Source organism: Nelumbo nucifera, chromosome 8, assembly GCF_055504915.1.
Source record: "Nelumbo nucifera cultivar China Antique chromosome 8, China Antique-T2T, whole genome shotgun sequence".
Lineage (NCBI taxonomy): Eukaryota > Viridiplantae > Streptophyta > Magnoliopsida > Proteales > Nelumbonaceae > Nelumbo > Nelumbo nucifera.
In genome coordinates this window covers 57,387,484-57,410,344 of record NC_142656.1, presented here as the reverse complement: position 1 = coordinate 57,410,344, position 22,861 = coordinate 57,387,484, and the positions used below count along the sequence as shown (strand labels likewise).

The 22,861-nt window shown below is 41.2% G+C and overlaps 1 protein-coding gene across 2 annotated transcripts in view; it reads right to left on the bottom strand.

The window, feature by feature from the left end:
- The window catches only part of LOC104612660 (uncharacterized), a 32,254-nt gene extending 12,901 nt beyond the window's left edge, over positions 1-19,353 (bottom strand). For both annotated transcript variants that reach the window (XM_088893562.1, XM_088893563.1), the window contains exons 1-6: positions 19,093-19,353; positions 18,677-18,942; positions 18,505-18,578; positions 18,291-18,385; positions 8,323-8,420; positions 1,151-1,234 (exon numbers count right to left, since the gene is read on the bottom strand). In XM_088893562.1, coding sequence (XP_088749688.1) covers positions 1,151-1,234; positions 8,323-8,420; positions 18,291-18,385; positions 18,505-18,578; positions 18,677-18,942; positions 19,093-19,225 — 750 coding nt within the window. In that variant the 5' untranslated portion in view covers positions 19,226-19,353. The remainder of the gene's footprint in view (positions 1-1,150; positions 1,235-8,322; positions 8,421-18,290; positions 18,386-18,504; positions 18,579-18,676; positions 18,943-19,092) is intronic.
- Positions 19,354-22,861: the final 3,508 nt, after the last annotated feature.

Sequence of the window (22,861 nt, the reverse complement as noted above, 5' to 3'; positions counted from 1 at the left end):
CACCTCTAGTCTTGATCAAGAACTGATCTTGATCCTCTAGTCTTGAAGGGAAAAAACTGATCTTGAACAGAAATCCTCTGAAATTCTGATCACCACCTCTAGTACTGATCAAGGACTGATCTTGATCCTTTTCTCTTCCTCTAATTCTTCCTGGTTATCAAAGATACGATCCAATCTTTGGACTGCTGCTGTAGATAACCTCCAAGAATCAGCCAAAGAGAGCTCTCTATTCTTCCAGCCCTAGGCAATTCTCATGTGGTTGGCTGGATCAAACTCACATGAGAAGCCCTAGATCTTGCTTTGATACCAAGTAGTCGTACAAGACAACAGACATCTTTTAGAAAGAAGAAGAGAAGAGGAGAAGAGAAGAAGAGAGATGGAGAGGGAGAACTCGTGGAAGGGTTTTAGAAAGAAGAGAGTGATTGGTGTTTTAAAACGCCCCCCCCCCCCCCTCCCCCCTTTAAATTTATATACATAGTTTCATAATTGTAATAGGACTTGATGCTTATATGGTAAGATAAGATAAGATTAAAGCTAATCCTACCAGGAAAGCTAATCCTAATCAAAAACTTGATTAAATTTAAATACAACTCAGGCTGTCACACGAGTACACTAATGTGGGGTCCACAGTTTCCTACACAAAGTCTGAATACTTTATTTGCAAAATTCTGTCATTTCAAATGTTATTTAGTAATCAAAAGCAATAATATGCTTATGCAAAATATTCTCAATATTTTCATAATATCTTCCTTTCTATAAAGTTGGAAAATTAAGGATGGTCTCCATTTCAAAGCAAGGAATTTCAAAGTCCTTAAATTTAGCTAGCAATGCATGGGTAGAGATATTCACTTCAAGCAGCTAAACAAGATGAAAACGTAGCAATAGAATTTTTTTCAACCCCCACACCAGTTCTAAAAAGAAATTAGATCCTTTATTGTCCCTTGGGATGCAAAGAAGCATTGCACTTGAAGATTATATAACAATATAAGTTCAGACAATAAAATGCAATAAAAATAAACAATCCAGGTGGAGCAGCGTAAGGACACATCATATACTTGGATAGTTGGATAACATGGTACAGAAAAAGTGAAACAATAAAATAAATAAAGTAATTCGGGGCATGAAATACTTTTAAGCCTGAAGATTATACCAGCACATCTCGTGTAAGATCCCAAAGTTGGCGAACCATAGTAATTCTGTCCTTCAGTGATGGCACCTCCCCAAGCACATAGGACTTCAGCATAATGAAGAAAAAAGGGAAGGATGTAAGATTTTATTGGTTGTAAAGAAAAGGTAATAGTGAATTGAAATTTAAAACCACCTATGAACCAAAATTTATTTTTAATCATAAAAACATAACAGAATTTGCAGCAAAAAAAGAGCACAATTTGGTAGCATAAACAATGGAAGAAAGAAGATTAAGGAGTCAACCATAGAACAATGTCTATGGAGAACAAATGTGACATTGTCAATGCAACAATATATAATGACAACCACTGCCACAAAGAAACAATTTGCAACTGCCTCATTTTAAAAGTTCACTCGTTTCTTTTTCTTTATATTAAAAAAGGAAAGTTCTGTTAAAAAGAACAGGTAACAATAGCTAAACAAGGCCGGTGATATAATACCTCACTCAAATAGAGATCCTATAAAACTTATGAACTCTATTCCGAGCAAGAAGAATACAAAATACAGAGGAACACTCCAATTAGAAACAAACCAGAAAACAGCCTCCCTTTCTCCAATACAATCAGAAGCTCCACAGCATCTCTAACGTAGTCCAAAATGAATAACCAAATTCATTTCTTTGAATGTTAGCAATCTCCGAATGAACTTTGACATAATTCATGATCACTATTCCAATCATTGAGCATAATTTTTCTCAACTTTCCCTAGAATCTTCAAATATTCTTCTGATCCTGTCCTTCCAAATGTGCTAACAACAATAAACGGCATATGGAACACAACTCCAGAAAAAACTTTGCTTTCTTGCTACCTTGAATGGAAAGTTTGATGCAGTTCAAATATGAAGAGATAATGTAGGAAAAATTTGCTCAAAGAAATAGGAAAAGGAAGAAGAGAATCGGATAGAACTTTATTAATCAGAGATGGATTACAATATGAGACAACAAGATTGGGGACTCACTCACCCAAAGAGTTGGGGATTCACTCACCCAAAGAAGAGACTCACTCACCCAAAGGGTTGGGGATTCACTCACCCAAAGAAGAGGGGACTCACTCACCCAAAGAGAGGACTCTCTCAACTCTCAAAGAAAGCTCTAGGCTTCTCCAAACAAAGGAAAGAACTTGATGCCTCTAGCTTGAGATTACAAAACTTTATATAGAGAATAAAACTAGCTGTTGGAACATTAAATGAAAAGCTAGTTGGTGGAACATTAAATGCAAAACTAATTGTTAGAGCATTGAATGAGAAACTATCTGTTAAAAGTTATTGGAGCTTTTAATGAACTAGCTGTTAAAAATCCACTAACAATTAAGCATATGATTTTATGCTTCTTGGAGCATGATTGTGGACTGCATCAAGGTTATATTGAAAAAATTTTGTTGGATTGTCTAGGCTGCCAACCTCTAATATTAAAGAATGAGAACAAGAAGCTCCAAAGAAATCTGGGAAACTAAGTGAATTTCTAAATTCAAAGAGGGAAAACAGAGTTTTACTTTTCCATTTTTTTGGAATTCAGAGTAGTATTTACGCCTTTAAGGCAAAATAAGTTACTTTATTTCATAATCAACAACATTTTTTTTGTGATTGGAAACGGTGACTTTCATTAAGGATATCAAATTACATCTTGTACTGTCAGCCACTCAAAACAAAGAGTGTTGACCCCAAACATGACATCAAAAATTACAGTACAGTCCAAAAAATGTTTTCCCTAAAGGTCCCCTGTTTTGCCAAGCTATCTGCCACAGAATTTGCTTATCTCCTTGCCCATTTGAAAGTCACTCCAACTTCCCTTGCCAAGCAGATTATTTCCCTTATTGGCTGTCTGAACTTCCATATACCCAAACTCTTTGTTTGCAGCCACCCTATTATCAATTTAGAGTTCCCTTTCACCTCCAAGTTCTGAAATTTCCGTTGTTTTGCAAATCTCAGACCTTGTAGTAGAGCCAAAATTTCAACTCTCATAGAGTCTCCCACTCCTATGGGACCAGAATATAGTGCCACCATTCTGCCCTCCCCATCCCTAAAGACTCCCCCAACTCCTGAAGGTCCAGGGTTACCCATGGAGCTTCCATCAAAATTTAATTTGCCCCTTTGTTGTGTTGCAGGTGTCCAAGAAGGCTGAGGGACAGGCTGTTTGGTTGAAGAGTTTGCCACTGCTGACCATCCCCTTTGTAAATCATCCACTAAAAAGTCTTTAAATAAGTCACTTACTCTCAGTCAGTGTATGACTTTAATGGCTATGCAGTCAATAATTTGTTCTGTTGATCTTTGTGCCCCTTGGAATATTCTATTATTCCTTTCTTCCCATAAAGACCAGAGAATGGCTGCTCTTGTTGCCTTCCACATCACTCTCCCCCTTTTCTTTGATAGGAGGAAGAAGCTTGGGTTGAAAAGACTTGTCACATCTGGAGGAGAGGTCCACCTGCAGCCAAATAAGGAAGAGAACCAATTCCACACACAAGAAGGAAAAGAACAAGAAAGTAACAGCTGTGTAACCATCTCACCATTTCCCAAACAAAGGCAATAGACATGAGGGGAGAGGCAATGATTTTGCCTTCTTTTTTGTAAATTATCCAGAGTATTGATTTTCTGGAGCACCACCTCCCAACAAAAGGCTCTTATTTTTTGGGGTACAGGACTACACCAAACTTCCTTTGTAGGAAAGGAGCCTCCTGGGTATGAGGAATGAAGGAGGGCGGAGAAAAAAGAAGCACAGGTATAGGATTCAGAAGGGGACTCTGACCAAATTCTGTTGTCCTGGCAAGAGGGTCCAGGAATGCAGTGTTGAGAAGGGAAATTAGTTCATCTACTAAGCCCATTTCATGTTCCCTTAAGCCTCTCCTTAATCCTAGATCCCAAGAGTTATCATTAACAAGCAATGTAGAAATCACTTTCCCTTTATTGAGAGACAAAGAAAAAATAGGTAGAAATCTGTCTTTGAGAGGAATGTCCCCAAGCCAGATATCCTCCCAGAACTGAACTTTGTTACCCATACAAGCATCATACCTAACCAGTTGAAGGAAAGACGGTAGCAAATTGTGAATTCCTTTCCAAGGAGAAGCCGTTGTTGCCCTAGGATCAAGGCCAGCGTCCCATCCGTTGTTTGCCATACCATGGATGCATACAATGACCTTATGCCATAAGTTGTCTTGTTCCAAGGGAAACCTCCACAACCATTTACCCAGTAGTGCCAAATTCCTTAATTTAATGTTTCCTACCCCTAGGCCTCCACTATCCCTACTCCTTGAAACCACCTCCCATTTTACCAAATGATCCTTTTTTGTATCCCTTGGCTCCCACAAGAAGTCTCACATCAGTTTCTCCAAATTATTGGCCACTTTTAAGGGGATCCTAAAGGTTGAGAGGTAATAGACTAGCAAATTAGTCAATGTTCACTTTATTAGGGTTATTCTACCCCCTAGAGAAATGTAGTTTTTCTTCAGCCAGCAAGCCTTTTTGTGAATCTTTCCACTACCGGATCCCAAAAGATGACAGAAGTCGGGTTCCCTCCCAAAGGTAGACCAAGGTACTATAAAGGCCATTCACCTACTTCACAACACAACAAGCTAGCTAAGCTTTCAACCTCTCCTCTCTCCTGACTTAACCTTGCTACACAATTTTTGCTCCAATTTACTTTGAGGTTGGAGACCTTTTCAAACAGGGATACCACCCTCTGTAAATTTGTCAATTCCTCCTTTTCTCCTTTGCAAAAAATTAGGATATCATCTGCAAATTGTAAATGGGTAATCACCACATTATTTCTTCCAACTCTCCAACCTCGTATCAAATTGTTGGCATCAGCCCTTGAGATCAAATCACTAAACACATCTGCTATTAGGGTGAAGAGGAAGAGGGACAAGGAATCACCTTGTCGAAGGCCCCTTTTGGCTGGAAAGAAATCTCTGGCAACTCCATTAACCAAAATGGAATAATGGCAGGAGGAAATACAACCCCTTATCCATTTGCATCACCTCGCTCCAAAACCTCTCAACCTTAACACTTCTAGAAGGAAGTCCTAATCCACCAAATCATAGGCTTTCTCCAAGTCCAATTTGCAAATTAGCCCTTTTTCCTTTCTCCGTTTTTTAAACTCCATACACTCATTTGCAATAAGGATTTGGTCTATGATTTGTCTTCCAAACACAAAAGCCCCTTGATTTGGAGAGATTAAAGATGGAAGAACTTTTTTAATCCTCTTAGCTAACACCTTGGAGATAATTTTATACATGCTACCCACTAGGCTTATGGGTCTAAAATCTTTTGGGTTGGAGGCATCTAGGGTTTTAGGAATCAAAGTGATAAAGGTGGCATTTGCCCCTGAGTTAAATTTTCCCCTCTCATAGAATTCCGCAAAAATTTCCACTAAGTCAGCACCCACAATTTCCCAACAATCTTGAAGAAAAGCCATTGTAAAACCATCTGGGCCCGGGACTTTGGATCTTTCCATAGAGAATATAGCTTCGTTTATTTCTTGGACTTCAAAAGCCTTCTCCAGGGATTCCATCAATACCCCTAGGACCTCTTCTCCAATCAAAATTTTCTAGGGGCTCTCTGAAGCCTCCCTAACTATTGAAAATACCTTTGAAGTGATCCACAAAAGCCTGTGCTATATCCTCCTCCCTAGTTAGGGTTTGCCCATTCCACACTAGTTGAACAATAGAGTTTCTTCTTTTTCTCCCATTTGCTACTAAGTGGAAAAAACTTGTATTTCCATCACCTTCCTTTAGCCACCTACATCTAGACTTCTGCCTCCAACTAATCCCCTCTTTCCTCAAAATCTCTTCCAGCTCATGCTTTAGTCTCCACCTCTCAGATTTCTCTTCCTCTCTTATTGTCATTTCCCCTTCCAGCTCATCTAATTCCTCTGTTCTATGTGAGATGAGTGTCTTTCTTTCCTCCAAAGATCCAAAAACTTCCTTGTTCCACTCTTTGATCCTGCCCTTCAACCTTTGTAGTTTTTTGTAAAATCTAAAACCCTTCCATCTAAATTCCACTTGGTCTTCTTCCCACCATTCTTTCACCTTTGATTTGAAATCCGGATGTAGCAACCACATGTTCTCAAACCTAAAAGGGCAAGGCCCTCCTCCAACTTTTTCTTCCGAGATGCTGATAGGACAGTGATCCGAAGTAGTTCTAGATAAAGCCCTAACCATTAGACTCCGCCACCCTTCCTCCCAATCTAGAGAAAAGAGAAATTTGTCTAGCTTGCAACAAATAGGTATCTCTTGAAAATTAGACCAAGTGAACTTTGCTTGAAGAAGGGGCAGCTCTCTTAGTTCATTTGTATCTACAAAAAGATTGAATTTTCTCATGCTGGAGGTAACCTTATGGCTAGGGTTATTTGTTTCATGAAGGAACCTAATCACATTAAAATTACCCCCCAAACACCATGGTCACTCCCACAGACCCCTGATTGCTGCCAACTCTTCCCAAAAATCTTCTCTCTCCCTGTAAGAATTCGGCCCATAGGCGTTGGTTAGAACCCAAACATAACCATCTGTCTTTCTTTTTATCTTGATTGAGACTGAAAAGTTTCCTATCAGTTCTTCCATGCACTCAAAATTATCGTTCTTCCATATGGTGATGATTCCTCCAGAAGATCCCCAAGATTGTGATAAGGCCCAGCTAATTCCCCTAGCAGTCCATATCTATCTTATCCATCTCCTGTCCACATCCATCAATTTGGACTCTTGAATCAGCACAAAGTCTGGCTTCTCCTTTCTTAACAACTCTCTTATTGCTCTTCTTTTATTTGCTCTTCCCAAACCTCTTACATTCCAGCTTGAAATCTTCAAGTGGAAACAAACTAAACTCTATGCCCCTTTTTATTCACACCCTCTGCTTTACCTTTTCCTATCTTTTCTTCCAACACTCCCTTTGTCATACACTACATCACACCGCAACCTCTCCACCTCAGTTAGCTTCTTCTTCCTTTTCTTGTTTGAGCCTCCTGTGATCTTGCTTCGACCCTTTTGCTCACTCAGCTTTTCCTTTCTGACCCTTTTTCTAACCCTACCTCTCCTATTATTTTTTTGTGACCCTTTTTTCCTTGTAGTCAAAGCTTATAATCCTTCCTCACCTCGTCTAGCCTAGGAAGAGGACTGTCACCCTCCCCACCCTTTCTCCTCTCACTTTCTAGTCATGATCCTAAAGACCTCCAAAATCATCTCCCAGATTCTTTCACCTTCCTCCCCGTCAACTGTCGGCATCTTATCACTACCCACTACTTTTGTCGAAGCACTGGCACTAGCAGACTTGGATGTCGGGCTGGTCTCTCCTGTGAGCAAAGGACTAGAAGAAAGATTAGTACCCAGAAAAACCAAAGAAGATATCATACCTTGTGACTGAGAGGGAGACACACTAGGATTTGGAAAATTCTGGTTTCTGAGACTTAGCCTTTTGCCAGGGATGATACTCTTTGGATCAATACTTGGAGAAAAATTCAGGGGTATGGGGTCTGCCATTTCCTTGCTGAGAGCCAGTGGGACTGCAATCAGTTCCTTCTTGTCCTTAAACTTGTGTATTTTCTGGTTTTCCGTCCCTTTCTGACTGAGTTTCCCTCTCAACCGAAGGATTTTTTTTTTCTGTTTTGATTGGTACAATCAAAAAGCATTATTAATAAGTGAAAAACCATAGGAATCCCACTTCATATCAGTGCAGGGTCTTTCCTAATGTAAATGACTTCAAAGTAATTCCCCAACCAAGTAATTTTTATGAAGATATTCTTGATGAATTACTAAGTGTTGAAACAGAGACACCTGAGTTGCGTCACAGAGATCATTCACATACATATGATCAACTATAAAGCCCAGAATGACCGTTGGCATTACCCAATGTTGGTACAAGTTATCTGGGGGTCCAGATTTTACAATTGAACCAAACATGCCCCTTAACTACAAAGAGAGAAAACTATTCAAAAATCCATGGCTAAAAAACATGTTTAAGCAATAGTGTAATGATTAAACCATCACCAACAAGTCATAACTAGTCTTTCAAAAAAAGACTAAACAAAAAGCTAATACTTCCCTGGCATTCAGTTAGAAGGTTTGTATTTATGAAATCACTGCATCACATCATGTTCTTTATAATGAATGCACTTTTTATCTTCTTATTGATTGAAACAAAATCCAACTTACAGCAACAACAAGGTCATGCTCTCTATCAGACTTCTCAAGATTTTGAGTTAGTGCTTGAATGCTGTCATAGCTGTGAATAAGGGGCAAGTCCTTAAGATCTGTGCAAACACCAACATAAATGTATTAGAAATTCATTTAAACCAGCTCACGTGGTCACAAATTCATGACAATGGCTGCAGAAGTTGGATCAGTATCCAAATAAACCACTGAAAGGAAAAATGAGATTAGTTAGTTGTCAAGGAGCTGCCTATGCAACAAAAATCACAAGGCAGGTGCCACATTATAATACTATTGCTATGGCTGCATCATATTTGCAATTTAGAATGTATCTTGTACATTCTATTGAAATTTATATATTAAATAATTAAATACTTATATTACATTATAAAGCTATGTTGAGTGGGCTGACTTGTGTTTAGTTTATTTCCTTTTAAATTAAGATGTTGTTGGGCCTTGGGCCCATTAGTTTTTATTTTTTAAAGAGCTGTAATTACTTAGGTTGAGTTGCCGCCCTACTAAGGGCATCTTTGTAATATCTCATACTTAAGTTAATTATAAATAGAATGAGGGGCTGGCAGCTAGGGTTAAGTTAATCTATCCTAGTCGACCTTCTTCTCTTTTCTTCCCTTTCCTCTGTCTCTTGCTGAAATCCCCAACTTTCTACTCTTCCTTCACAAGAAGCTTGGCCGAAATCAGCACATAAGGTTTTCTACTTGGTATCAGAGCGGGTTGAAGGTTCTTGAAGAGATTCGTTCCTGCAGCCCTAGATCAGCCGACTACATGGAGATTTAAGAGGCTGATCGAAGCTTTCAGGTAAGCCCAGTTTTTGGATTTTCTTGGTGGATCTGTATGCCCTGTAGCTGGTCTAGGGTTTCTCATCAGAATCAGGAAAAACTGGAGAAAGGGGAAGAGTCCTGATTTTGTTGGACTCTTCAATTTTGACCTAGGTAGTGGCGCCCTATTTTTTTAGGGTTCCTCTGAGTTTTTAGTAAGGGGCGGTTCAAGTTCCATGTGGTTTGGAGGCCTCTACAGAGGGCGGTTGCTTCTTCTCTCTCTTCTCCCCATCCCACCGAAAATGAATCTTTCGTGGGAAGAAAGTCCAGGACACCAAAGGAGTGGCGTTGGTTCCAGAAGGTATTCTGTTTATTCTTGTTGCATTTTTTAGCTGTTTTTTGTACCTCTTTGAGACACATGGAGGGACACAGAGTTGAATATAAGCTCGGGAATGAAATGGGACCAGTGGGAGGAGGTGCTGGAGACCCCTTCGGAGCCGGAACCATTACTACAATTAGGTTGGATGGTACAAATTACTTGGAATGGTCCCAATCTGCAAAGATGGCCATTGGGGCTCATGGAAAATTGGGATATATTACTGGTGAAGAGGTAATACCCGAAACTGGCAACTCTCGGTGGGTGCAAGAAAATTATATGGTAATGACATGGTTGTGCAATTCTATGTTGCCACATATAAGTAAAAACTTTTTATGGGCAAACACTGCTAAGGAGATATGGGATGGGGTGGCAGAGACCTATTCACAGAAGGAGAATGTTGCTAGGGTTTATCAACTAAGAAATCAGATTATTGTTACTAGGCAGGGAGATAGATCTGTTGCAGCTTATTTTTCAGTCCTTAAGACCCTGTGGTAGGAGATTGATCATCTAGAGACCTTTGCTTGGGAAACCACCAAGGATGCAGCTACCTATCAAAGACACTTAGAGAAGTATAGGGTGTTCGAATACCTTGCTGGCCTTAACCCTGAGTATGACATTGCACGACAGCATCTTCTTTCCGGGGACAGTGTCACTCTCTTCCAAGCATATGCATTCGTGTCAGGAGAGGAGTGCAGGAGGGATGTAATGATGAAAAATCTCATGACTGATCAGTCTACTATGGTAAGTGCTGTGAAACCTAAACAGAATGGCAATGAGAACAAGAAGGAAGACAAAAGGGACTTAGTTTGTGACTACTGTAAGAAACCGAAGAACACGAGATACTTGCTGGAAGCACCCACATCTTGTGCCGACCAGATTGAAGAATAAGAAAGGAAATGCACATATGGTAGTTACTGGTGACACTCTGGCCCCCCCTACTACAGCTGCCTTGGAGTCTGTTGCAGTTGCTACAGTAAGGGCCAAGCTTGAGAGGTTTGGGTTACTTCTGAATCAGAGGGATATAGCTAGTTTCAATTCAGCCGCAACCGGACAACAAGGTACAGGTAGCACAGGTGGAACTCACTCTACCACCCTTGCCCACACAGGTAGTCCACATGTCACTGCAAACTATGTTTCTGCTTCAGGTAAGGAGAGATCTCCTTGGATTATAGACTCTAGAGCCTCAGAGCACATGACCCATTGCTCCACCACTTTCTCCTCTTGCCAACTCAGTTCTGGCAGAGATAGGGCCTCCACAGCTGATGGATCCCATGTTCCTATTGCTAGGAAGGGATCTGTCAAGATTAATGACTCCATTTGTTTACCCTCTGTCCTCCATGTTCCTAGATTGAGCACCAACTTGTTATCTGTTAGTAGTTTGACTAAGAATCTGAACTGCTTAGTAATTTTTTTCTCCTGGACATTGTATTTTGCAGGATCTGGATTCAAAGAGGACGATTGGGAGTGGTCGTGAAGTGAATGGAATCTACCTCCTGGATACTCTTCCAATTCACCAAAGTCATCATGTTTGCAAGGACAGTGAGTCAAAACTTGTGGATCAGATTATACTTTGGCATAATCGTCTGGGCCATTTGTCTTTTTCTTCTTTAAGTTCTTTGTTTCCAAAACTGTTTGAGTCTGTGAGTCTGTCAAGGTTGAAGTGTGAAGGTTGTGAACTTGGAAAGCATTATAGACACTCTTTTAAACCGAGTAATAAAAGATGTTCTTCTCTTTTTGATGTTATTCACTCGGATGTGTGGGGCCCTTATCATGTTCCCTCTATGGGCGACTATCGCTATTTTCTCTTATTTGTGGATGATTTCTCTCGATATTCCTGGATTTACTTGATGAAATCACGTGATGAGGTACCATCCTTGGTGAGACAATTCCATCAGATGGTATTAACACAGTTTGGAACTAGAATCAAGATGTTCAGATCTGATAATGCTAGGGAATATTTTGAGAGACATCTTGCCTCATATCTGTTGGAGTATGGTGTTGTCCATCAGAGTAGTTGCTCCTACAGTCCATAGCAGAATGGTGTTGCAGAGAGAAAGAACAGACACATTGTTGAGACGGCAAGAAGCATGATGATCACAGCGACAGTTCCGGTTCGTTTTTGGGGTGATGTTCTCACGGCAGTATATCTGATTAACAGGATGCCTTCTCGTATACTTGGATTCAGCACTCCATTCAGCCTTCTTTTTCCTCAGGGGGAGATGTTTCATATTCCTCTAAGGGTGTTTGGGTGTGTCTGCTTTGCGCATATTCTTGGTCCTTACCGTTCGAAGCTTGATCCCAAGGCAAAGAAATGTGTCTTCCTTGGATATGCAGAGAACCAGAAAGGGTACCGCTGCTATGATCCAGTCTCTGGGAACCGGTTTGTTACTATGGACATCACCTTTTTCGAATCTACATACTTCTTCTCAAGGAATCCTTCTCAGGGGGAGTGTTTTGGGGAAGTAAGTCAGCAGTCTATCCCTCTCCCAGTTCCAGTTCCAGTTCCAGTTCCTGTGCCTACTACTGTGCTTGACAACCATCCGATGTCACCTACCTTGCCCCCCCCCTTTGTGTTCCGTCTCACAGTATTACTCACGGCAGAGACTTCATAAGGAGGTTGATTCCACTACAGCAAAACTCACACCACTTCCTGTCGATCCCTTGGAGACTCCAGATTCGGCTGATACAGATCCAGGTATTCCTCTTGATCCCTCTACTATTTCAGTTCCCATTGGTCCCACTAACACTGTTACAGATAACCTTGATCTCCCTATTGCTCTTAGAAAAGGGAAGAGGAAGTGCACTGCTCATTGCATATCACAATACTTATCCTATAGTAGACTTTCTCCTTCCTACCGTGCTTTTCTCTCTTCTCTTGATTCTGTGTCTATACCCAAGGGTGTCAGTGAGGCTCTCTCCAAACCTGAGTGGAAGGCAGCTATGCAAGAAGAGATAGAGGCGTTGATTAAGAATCAGACATGGGAGATTGTGGACCTAGCAGAAGGCAAGGAGACAGTTGGATGCAGATGGGTTTACACAGTAAAGTATAAGGCAGATGGAAGCATAGAGAGGTACAAAGCAAGACTTGTTGCAATAGGATACACACAAACCTATGGCATTGATTATCTAGAGACCTTTGCACCAGTTGCAAAGATGACCTCTGTTTGGATACTCCTTTCTCTTGCTGCCTCATACTCTTGGCCCTTGTTTCAACTGGATGTGAAGAATGCTTTCCTAAATGAGGATCTGCAAGAAGAGGTGTATATGGACCTTCCAGCTGGTTTTTATGATAATGCTAAAGAGGGAAAGGTATGCAAGCTAAAGAAGTCACTGTATGGATTGAAACAATCCCCTAGAGCATGGTTCGACGGATTCAGAAAGGCCCTGATTGTTTTTGGCTACACTCAAACTCAATCTGATCACACCTTGTTTGTGAAGCGCAGGGGATCCTTGGTGTCAATCCTAATTGTTTATGTGGATGATATTGTTGTCACTGGGAATGATTTGAGTGAGATTGATAGTCTAAAGAGGAATCTGCATAAGGAAATTGAGATTAAGGACCTTGGAGAATTGAGATACTTCTTAGGCATTGAAGTTGCAAGATCGAAACATGGAATTTTTATCTCTCAAAGGAAGTATGTCTTGGACCTTCTCCAAGAAACAGGGAAACTTGGAACAAAGGCAGCTAGCACCCCCATTGATCAGAACCATAGAATCAGTGCATCAGAAGGTGAACCAGTAAAGGACCTTGGGAGGTACCAAAGACTTGTAGGTCGGCTACTATACTTGTGCATGACAAGACCGAACATCTCCTATGCAGTAAGTGTAGTGAGCCAATACATGCATGCTCCACGAGACCAGCACTGGAAGGCAGTTGACAGGATCCTTGCTTATCTGAAGGGACATCCAGGCAGAGGCATATTGTTTACTAATCATGGACAACTCAAGCTAGAGACCTATACAGATGCGGACTGGGCAGGATGCATCGATGACAGAAGATCAACTTCAGGAGTGTGCACCCTAGTTGGGGGCAACCTAGTCTCATGGAAAGTAAAAAACAAACAGTTGTGGCAAGATCAAGTGCAGAAGCCGAATATAGGGCCATGGCACATGGAGTTTCAGAACTTCTCTGGATCCGTTCTCTATTGGAAGAAATTGGTGTTCAGGTAGAAGAACCTATGATGCTATACTACGATAACCAGGCAGCAATTAATATTGCTCATAATCCAGTCCAGCATGACTGAACTAAGCACATTGAAGTAGATAGACATTTTATCAGAGAAAGGGTAACTTCTGGAGAAGTTTGTCTTCCATACATTTCTTCTGATCTACAGCTTGCTGATGTCCTCACAAAAGGCGTTGCAAAGAATAAGCTGGAGCATGATCTACGCAAGTTGGGGATGTATGACATCTACTCCCAACTTGAGGAGGAGTGTTGAGTGGGGCCGACTTGTGTTTAGTTTATTTCCTTTTAAATTAAGATGTTGTTGGGCCTTGGGCCCATTAGTTTTTATTTTTTAAAGAGCTATAATTACTTAGGTTGAGTTGCCGCCCTACTAAGGGCATCTTTGTAATATTTCATACTTAAGTTCATTATAAATAGAATGAGGGGTTGGCGGCTAGGGTTAAGTTAATCTATCCTAGTCGACCTTCTTCTCTTTTCTTCCCTTTCCTCTGTCTCTTGCTGAAATCCCCAACTTTCTACTCTTCCTTCACAAGAAGCTTGGCCGAAATCAGCACATAAGGTTTTTTACTAGCTAATTTTGAAAAATGTTGAAATTAATGGATCTAAAATACCATCACTTCCATGTTTTGAGAGGAATTTTTTTTTAACAGAGATGAAATTTAACGTTATGAATAAGCAAGTTCTCAAATAACAAATGACAATCAGTCATCAGTGATTCAGAATACTTTAAAATTTTGGAAAAAAAATTAAACAATAGTCAAGAAGAAGCTCATAAATAATCATAACAATCAACACGATTCAATCAGAAAATGGTTCATTAAGTAACACTTGGTATTTTGTACTGAATCCAATATATGGGATATAAGGTCCTCAGAAAATCAATATCTAGTTCTTAGGGAAATGTCTAAGAAAAATGCCATATTGAATAAACAAGTGTTGTTACTTATTATGACAGCTTGTTTTTTTTTTTTTGGAAAATGTAAAGATACAACAAGACCCAGGCCACTATATCTGCCTGGGCACAATAAAGATTACAAGTACATCCAAGACTTGGAACAGAACAGAAAGGTTAAATTCTGGTTTTTAAATTCCTCATTCACTGACACCCAAGAGCATAGCTTCCCCACGGTTCTCTGCACAATTTCATCCAGGTTTTTAAACTTGCCGCAGAAGATTCTATTATTCCTTTCAGTTCAAATGGACCAAAACACAGCTGCCGGGATGGAACTCCAAACAATCTTTCCTTTCTTGCTGATACCTTCAACTCCCCAACACATCAGCATCTCCTTCACTGATATTGGCATGGTCCAGCTGATCTCCAAAGCCTTTAGGAAATGCCCCCAGATCAAGGAGGATACCGGACAATGGATGCACAAGTGATCTGTAGTTTCCTCACTCTTTCCACACAAACTACAAGAGAGGTCCAGGATCTGAATACCTTGTCTCTCCACATTTGTCTTAGTCAGACATTTATCAAGGGCCATAGTCCAAACCAGAAAATTGATCTTGGAGGGAACAGTTGGCTTCCATATCTGCCTATCAGGGTGATTCTCATGACCTGAACCACACAATTTCAGAAAAAGGGATATGACTGAAAAGCTGTATCTGCATTCCACTTCCAAACCCACTCATCCTCTGAGTTCGAATCAATCCACTGATTTTGAAGCAGCCCCAACAACTCCCCAAACTCTTCCACCTCCCAGTCAAACAAATTTCTCCTACATAGGGGAGTCCAAATGATAGAGTCACCAGAGGTGCTGAAATTTTCAGCAATTGAAGAATCTTGATTCATGGCAATTTGGAAAAGAGAAGGAAAAACATCATCCAGTGGACCCACTTCACACCAAGGATCCTTCCAAATTTTGATTCTATCTCCCTTACCAGCTTTAAATCTGATCCCATCCAGAAAAAATTGAGTGTTCTTCAAAATACCTGCCCAGAGGGATCTTTTCCCATTGATACTAGGCACCTCTGATCTCCAACCACCCCCATTCCACACCATACTTTGCCGCAATAAGGCTTCTCCACCATGCATTCCTCTCCGATGCAAATCTCCATAACCACTTGCTAAGGAGGGCAGAATTAAATTTCTTCAGCTTTCTTATTCCCAGCCCACCAGCTTCCTTGGGGAGACATACTTGATCCCACTTCACAATTTTCTTATTCTCTGCACAAACCTCCAACACTCCTTATAGAGCTTCTTATAAGAAGAGGTGGCAACTGATTTAATCTCTGCCCATGATTCCCCGATCTTATCTTCCCATACCAGCTTGCTAATAGAAGACACTCTAGCACAGGCATTTGTCATTTTCTGAAAGAAGCGTGTATTTTTGTCACCTTCCTTAAGCCAAGTGATTTTAGCTCTTTGTCTCCATTTAATGTCCTCCCTCACAACCAATTTATCAAACCTGTTTTTAGCTTGGGTTCTTTTAGCCTCAACTCATCAGAAATTGGACCTATCTCTTCAGCTCTATCAATCTCTTCAATGAAACCTAGAAGAGCTTTCTTTTCAATGCCCAGCTTTAACTTTTTCTCCAAACTCCAAATAGTTTCCTCTTAATAGCACCTAGTTTTTTTGCCAAAACAAAGGAACTTCATCCCTCCATCTGAGTATCATTCCATGCAGAATTCATCAAAGGAATCAGCTTTTCATCCTCATACCAAGCATTCTCCAATTTGAAGGGAGCTCTAATTTTCTCATAGTGACCACATATTAGTTGGATAGGGCGGTGGTCAGAGATGGGTCTGGGAAGAGTAATTTGTCTAAAATCAGGAAAAATATCATCCCAGTTTGAAGAGACCAAGAATCTGTCCAGCCGCACAAGAGTGGGGTTTTCTTGGTTATTGGTCCAGGTGAATTTATTGCCTTGAATAGGTAGATCCATAAGTTCCATATTGTTTATAAAATCTACAAAACAACCTCATCTGCCCCGTTCTTCCACTCCGCGCGTTCTTCTCTTCCACCGAGAGAGTTACATTAAAGTCACCACCTATGACCCAAGGATGGTCCAAAGAACCTCTCATATCTGATAACTCCTCCCAAAAGCTTGCACTGAGATTTGAAACTGTTGGACCATAAACATTGGTAATTTGGATAACATTACCATCTTGAGTCTTCATTACTAACAAGATTGAGAAATTTCCAGTTCTGCTAGAGATAAGCATACAAACTGATGGATCCCAAAGACACAGAAGCCCCCCCCAGCACTTCCAGAAGCTGCCTTTGCCTTCCATCTGACCTGACCATCCCCCCAAATACTTCTAATAACCGCAGCATCTAATTTCTCCAATTTTGTTTCTTGAAGCAAAACAATCTTCGACTTCGACAACTTCAATGAATCACAAACCACCATTCTTCTTTTGCCCGATCCCAGGCCTCTTACATTCCAGGAATTAATTCTTAAATCCATGAAACAAAAAGGAAAGAATAAAAAAACCCCCCATCGCAAATTTCCTTCAGACCCAACTCAAGTTTTCTTTAAACCTCTTGCAAACCCTTCAGTACTCCCCGCCTTGTCATTCAGGCCCCATGTCAGTCTCACCATTTCCCTACTTCTCTTTGAATTTGTCCCTCCTTTTTTTGCCGCCATTTTTCCCCTCTCTATCAAAATTCTTTGCTCGATCTCTTCCAAAAATTTAATTGTTTCTGCTTCCATTCCCTCCATCGAAACCCCTAAATCCATCACTATTTTTTGTAACATACTTTTTCAAAGCAACATACTTTTTCTGGTTAATTGCATGGTTCTATTCTGATGCAAATCCACGAATCTCAAACTTGACTTTTCAAAGAACTCAAAACGCTAACAAAAAAATTCCAAAAAATAATAGAAAATAAAGAAGACAAAGATTTATGTAGTTCAGCCATGCACCTAGATAACAAGAGAAATAAACCCATTTTTCACTATGAAAGAAAATGGAGAACAACACAAGCCTGCTCAAGTTTTCTTTCCCAAAACCCAACCCTTGTACACTAGTACACCCATTTTCACTTACCTCTCTCTAAAACCTGAACAAAAAGGATGCCAAGACTAAAACCAGTCTCGACATGTAAAACCCACCCATACCTTGTAGAATAAACCCTCATACAAGATAAACTAAATTTCTTTGTCAGTTCCCTGAAGAAATCCTATTTCAGTCAAATAGGAAACCCACCTTTGGAAAGCCAACCAAAAGCAACATAATACATCTTTGTCTATGAAAGTCAACTTATGCACCATGTTTGGATGACACAAAAAATAAGAGATGACTCAATTAACTTGCTCTCTAGTACTTATGGTGCATATAGACGCCCAGAAATGGTATAATCTTTCATAGACAACACACCAACCTTGTGATCAAGAATGGCATCTTTTTGGAAGCTAGAAATGTACCGCTACACAAGATAAACAAATATAGACATTCCATGCCATAACTGCCAAATTATTATATGAAGGAACTTCTTATTCATCACAAGAAGCAATGAAGCATACATACAATGATGAAGTATTGCATTTTTTTATACTTCTTTGCAGTCATACTGCCTAACCCATTACATTATCATAATCGGTTCTCATTTTCATACTTCTTTTCTAAGATTTCCTTATCCTATTTACACATCACTATTAAGACGACATGTAATGTCATTAGTTACCTTGTAAAAGGCTCTGACCAGCACGTTGCATAGATTTGGACGGCTCTACTAAATTAATTCTCTCCAAAGAACGAGGCCAGATTTCTCGCAATGCCCTATACCATTCTTTAATTAATCAAAAGGAAAAAAACGGAACTTGAAAACTACCAGAAAATGTTGAACTCATAATGATATCGCGAAGAATCATCAGAAAATAATCGAACCAGCTTCTCACCACAGAACCGAACCAGTACCAGAGCCAAAATCCAATACTCTAGCTGGAGAAAATCCCGGCAATCTTCTACGAACCTACAACAGCACCATTTGAACTTACAAGAAATGAATTTGAATTCAAAACATTAACGAAGAAATAATTGTTTGTATTGTATTTTATTTTTTCATTTTACCTCTCTGAGAACTCTGTGACAGGCAGAGCATACGGCGGGCATCCGAGAAGCAACATACGCTACAGTCTCGTCGTCTCTGTACTTGAGACCAATGTCACCATAAGAAGTCTTGATCTTCCATCGTTTTGAGCGCTCCATGGACTTGAGAGGGTCTTCAACGAGTTCCTTTGAAGTGGAGGTGGCGAGCTGGAGATTAACGTCCTTGATTTCACTGAATGACTCAGACAAACTCAATACCTTTCTCTTCATATGGGGTTTCTCTTGTTCTGGGTCGAATTCGAATTCGAAATAACAACAGAATTGAAAATTATAAGAAAATAAAAAGAGAAAGAAAAAAAAAAATAGGAATCAAAGAACTAAAGGAAAAATGATAAAAACAAGGAGAAAGCCACAATGGGAGGGAAAAGACGAAAGACCTCTAAGGATCTTTTTGATGGCCCTACGAAGTCGAACAGGAACGATATGTATCCGCTCTGATTGCTTTGCTGCGGATCGAAGAGTTTCGGGTGTGAAAACCTTATGAGCTGCTTCAGGGATCAAAGACGCCATTTTCAAATAGTTCGGGAAAACTACAGCAGGGGACTCGCCGGAACTGGGGGGTTTAGTGGTAGGGCTTTAGGAAAGGAAGTAAGAAGTAATGTGGGTCGAGTTGAGCTCGAGTGCTCGACCAGCAAATCAGTAATGTGGGTCAGCACGGCACGAATTAAAGGCGGCCCGTGCTGCCGCTTGGGCAGCACGGTCCCCCTCCGACTCCCAGGTCAGGGCCCGGAACAGTCCGTGGCCCGGTTCCCAGCCGTGTTGGGTAGAGCTACATCGGGCCAGATGAACCGGGCCCAAATCGGCCCTACTTTTTTCTTTTCCAATTTTCTTAAATAAAGAAAAAAATAGAAACAAAATAAAAAATAAATATAATAGCATAAAATTAACGTGAAATTTGTGAAAATTTTATTTCATTTTAAATTTAATGTGTACAAAAAATAAAAAAAATACATTGAAAAAATAATACAATGGAGTTGAATTAATAAAATGATAAAATTGAAAATAAAAATTACAATTGGATTGGATTATTGGGAAATATTATAAATAACTCTCAAAACAAAATTGAAAATAAAAATTACAAAAATATAAAAATATGGATTCAACACTTTTCAAGTTCCATGTCCATCATCCACATTTGGTGAACTATCATTTGAGGTGTCATATCCTCCTTTGTCTTATAGCCTATTTTTTGCATCTAGTCAATCTTTCAAGTAGATACACATCTCCAAAAATTGATCATTCAAGTTGTTCTCCTCCACTTCCCTATCTCAAGTGAAATGCTATGTCTTTAAATAAATAGCTAGTGCCACATTTTTTTTTTGCAATGCTCTTTTCCCCTTTCTAGGGGGATTTCCTCAATCTCAAACATAGTCTAGACTTCACTATTCCCTATCTTACCAAAGTGAGACTTGACATTATTGGATTTTGATGAGAACGGATTTGGCCCTCCAGTGACATCATGACACATGGCATCTCAGAGCAGCTGGATGACACCCCAACACCACCTAGGTGACGACTTACCTTAGCCGAAGTGATGGAGTCCGACCTGGTAACCTGCCTTTGCCGCCAACCTAGCGACCTACCTCCGTCGACCTGGTGGAAATCTAGCCAGCGACCTCATCCACAACTCGGGGCGGCTTGCAGCACCTCGCCCACGACCAACCTATGGTACCTCGTCAGTACGGTCAAAGCGACCTCAATGAGGAGCGGCCTCCCTCAAGGGCTTGCCGACCTGATTGAGGTCCAAGTGGCAACCTGCGAGACGTGCTCGCTAACCAATTATGCCTGCATATCTCGTCACTCTCGGGTTTCTCGTAAGTTGGCCCTGCCCCGAATGTTCCAGAGGAAATTGAACAAGGCACGAAGACTAGTCTACATGCACGGCTACCTCCAAGTACTTCAGACCGGTTAGGCACGTCTTCTTGGAGACCTCGGACGCAATGCGTGAAGCCCACGCCAAACAACGTCTATATAAAGGCACCAACTCCAATGACACAAGGTACGCACGATTTATTGCATTCTAGCTTACTTTCTATCAAGCTTTCAGCTCGCACACATTGAGTATTGACTTAAGCATCGGAGCAACCACACCGGGTAAGCCATCCCGGGTTCTCTGAGCTCTGTTTACCTTTGCAATTTGATCGGTCAGCTAAGCAACCAATATCCGAGCTGCCCTCTAGCTAAGAGCATCTAGATCATGCACTATCAATTGGCGGCGTCTGTGGGAAACGCAACAAAAAGCTAAGTTCTCACCTTCTAGTTTTCACCTTTATCAACTCAATGACATTTTTTAACAACACCAATATCAAGAACAAAGTATCAGTTACTAGGGGGCAAGAGCATCCGTGATGAACCTCGAGAATCCCTATGTGACAAATCAAGTAAGTGCAGTGCCCTTAGCACTTCTTGGAGTAGCAATTGTGTCAAACCCAACACTCCCATTACCCCAGACAAGCACACTGCAACCTCATGTGAACGCCCCTCTCCCCGCGATAGAGCCATCAGAGATTCCTGCCGGGATTGAAGCGCAACAGTTTTATGACCTGAAGCATGAATCTCCGAATGTGGGCATGGGAGGGGAAGTTCGATGCATTCATTTTGCCACAAAATAATCAGCAACAAAATGACCTCATCAAGCAGTAGTCTAGCGACATGCACCTCGGAGTAAGATCGCCCCCACAGATCGAGCCCTTCGCGGTTCCCATAGGAGTTGATGGCCAACAGACTGAGCAGCTCTACTGACCTTAATTCAGCCTGGATGAACCTCGTCAGCTCTGTTCGCAAGGTCGCCTCTACAGGTTGAGCCCTTCGTGGCTCCGCAGGAGCCAATAGCCAACTGATTGTCTGGTTGCCGTTGCAGGTCGAGCCTTCCAAGACTCCCGTGCAAGTCAACGACTTACGATTAGTAGAGCTTCCCCCACAGATCGAGCTCCCTGTGGCTTCTCGTAGGAGTAGACGACTAGCATCACCAAGGGGCTGATGCAGAAGCCATGGCACCGACCTACCGCCCAATGCCGATAGCAACACACGTATCGACAAAGCCATCACAAGGGGGTAGAAATATGACCGACTTGCCCAGGTGAGCTTCAGGGATCTAGCCTAGATTGTCTCCCAACCCGAATTGCGAAGCCTCACAACTAATCAAACTCTATATGTTTCCCCTGAGAGTTGGAGACGAACTGAATGTGAAACCGGCCTCATATGTTGAGCCCTTTGTGGTTTCCGTAAGAGTAGGCGACCGGTAGACAGTAGAGCCACCCCCTCAAGGTGAGCCTTCCATAGCTCCAATAGGAGAGGGCAACCAGTAGTTCTAGGAGCAGGTGCAGTACATGTACACCATGGTCTCGCAAGCACCTACCGGACGAAGTCAATCCCAAGCAGTGACATAGAAGCAGCCACATTTAAAGCTACTACGGAATGGCCATCCGCTTTGGCGACATGGTCAAATTGAGTTCTAAGGGAAAGCCATACCGCTTTTTAGCTAAGGCACCCTCAAGCCAACTTTGAAAGCACGACAGCAATAGGTAGACCGATCTAAGCAGGTTGGCCCCCTATTTATCTAGCTCGGCAAGACATGTAAATCGATCTCAAAAGACGTCGGAATCTCATCGCCAACTCTAAAAAAAAGAAAGAGAGAAAAACAAATGAAGGTAGGGAAGACTAGTTCACTTTTAGGACCATGGCAGATGTGCAAACTTGGTTGATCTCTTCACAGCCAACCTCCATAGCTCTAGTGGAAAGGGCGGCCAGTAGTTCCAGGAGCAGGTGTAAGCCATGATCTCGCAAGCACCTACCTAGGGAAGCCAATCCCAAGCGGTGGCATAGAAGCAGCCACATTTAAAGCTAATACGGAACGACCATCCGCTTTGGTAACTTGGTCAAATTGATTTCTAAGGGAAAATCATACCGATTTTTAGCTAAGGCGCCCTCAAGCCAACTTTGAAAGCACGACAGCAACAAGTAGACCGATCTAAGCAGGTTGGCCCCCTATTTATCTAGCTCGGCAAGACGTGTAAATCGATCTCAAAGGACGTCGGAATCTCATTGCCAACTCAAAAAGAGAGAGAGAAAAAAACAAATGAAGGTAGGGAAGACTAGTTCACTTTTAGCACCGTGGCAGATGTGCAAAGTTGGTCGATCTCTTCA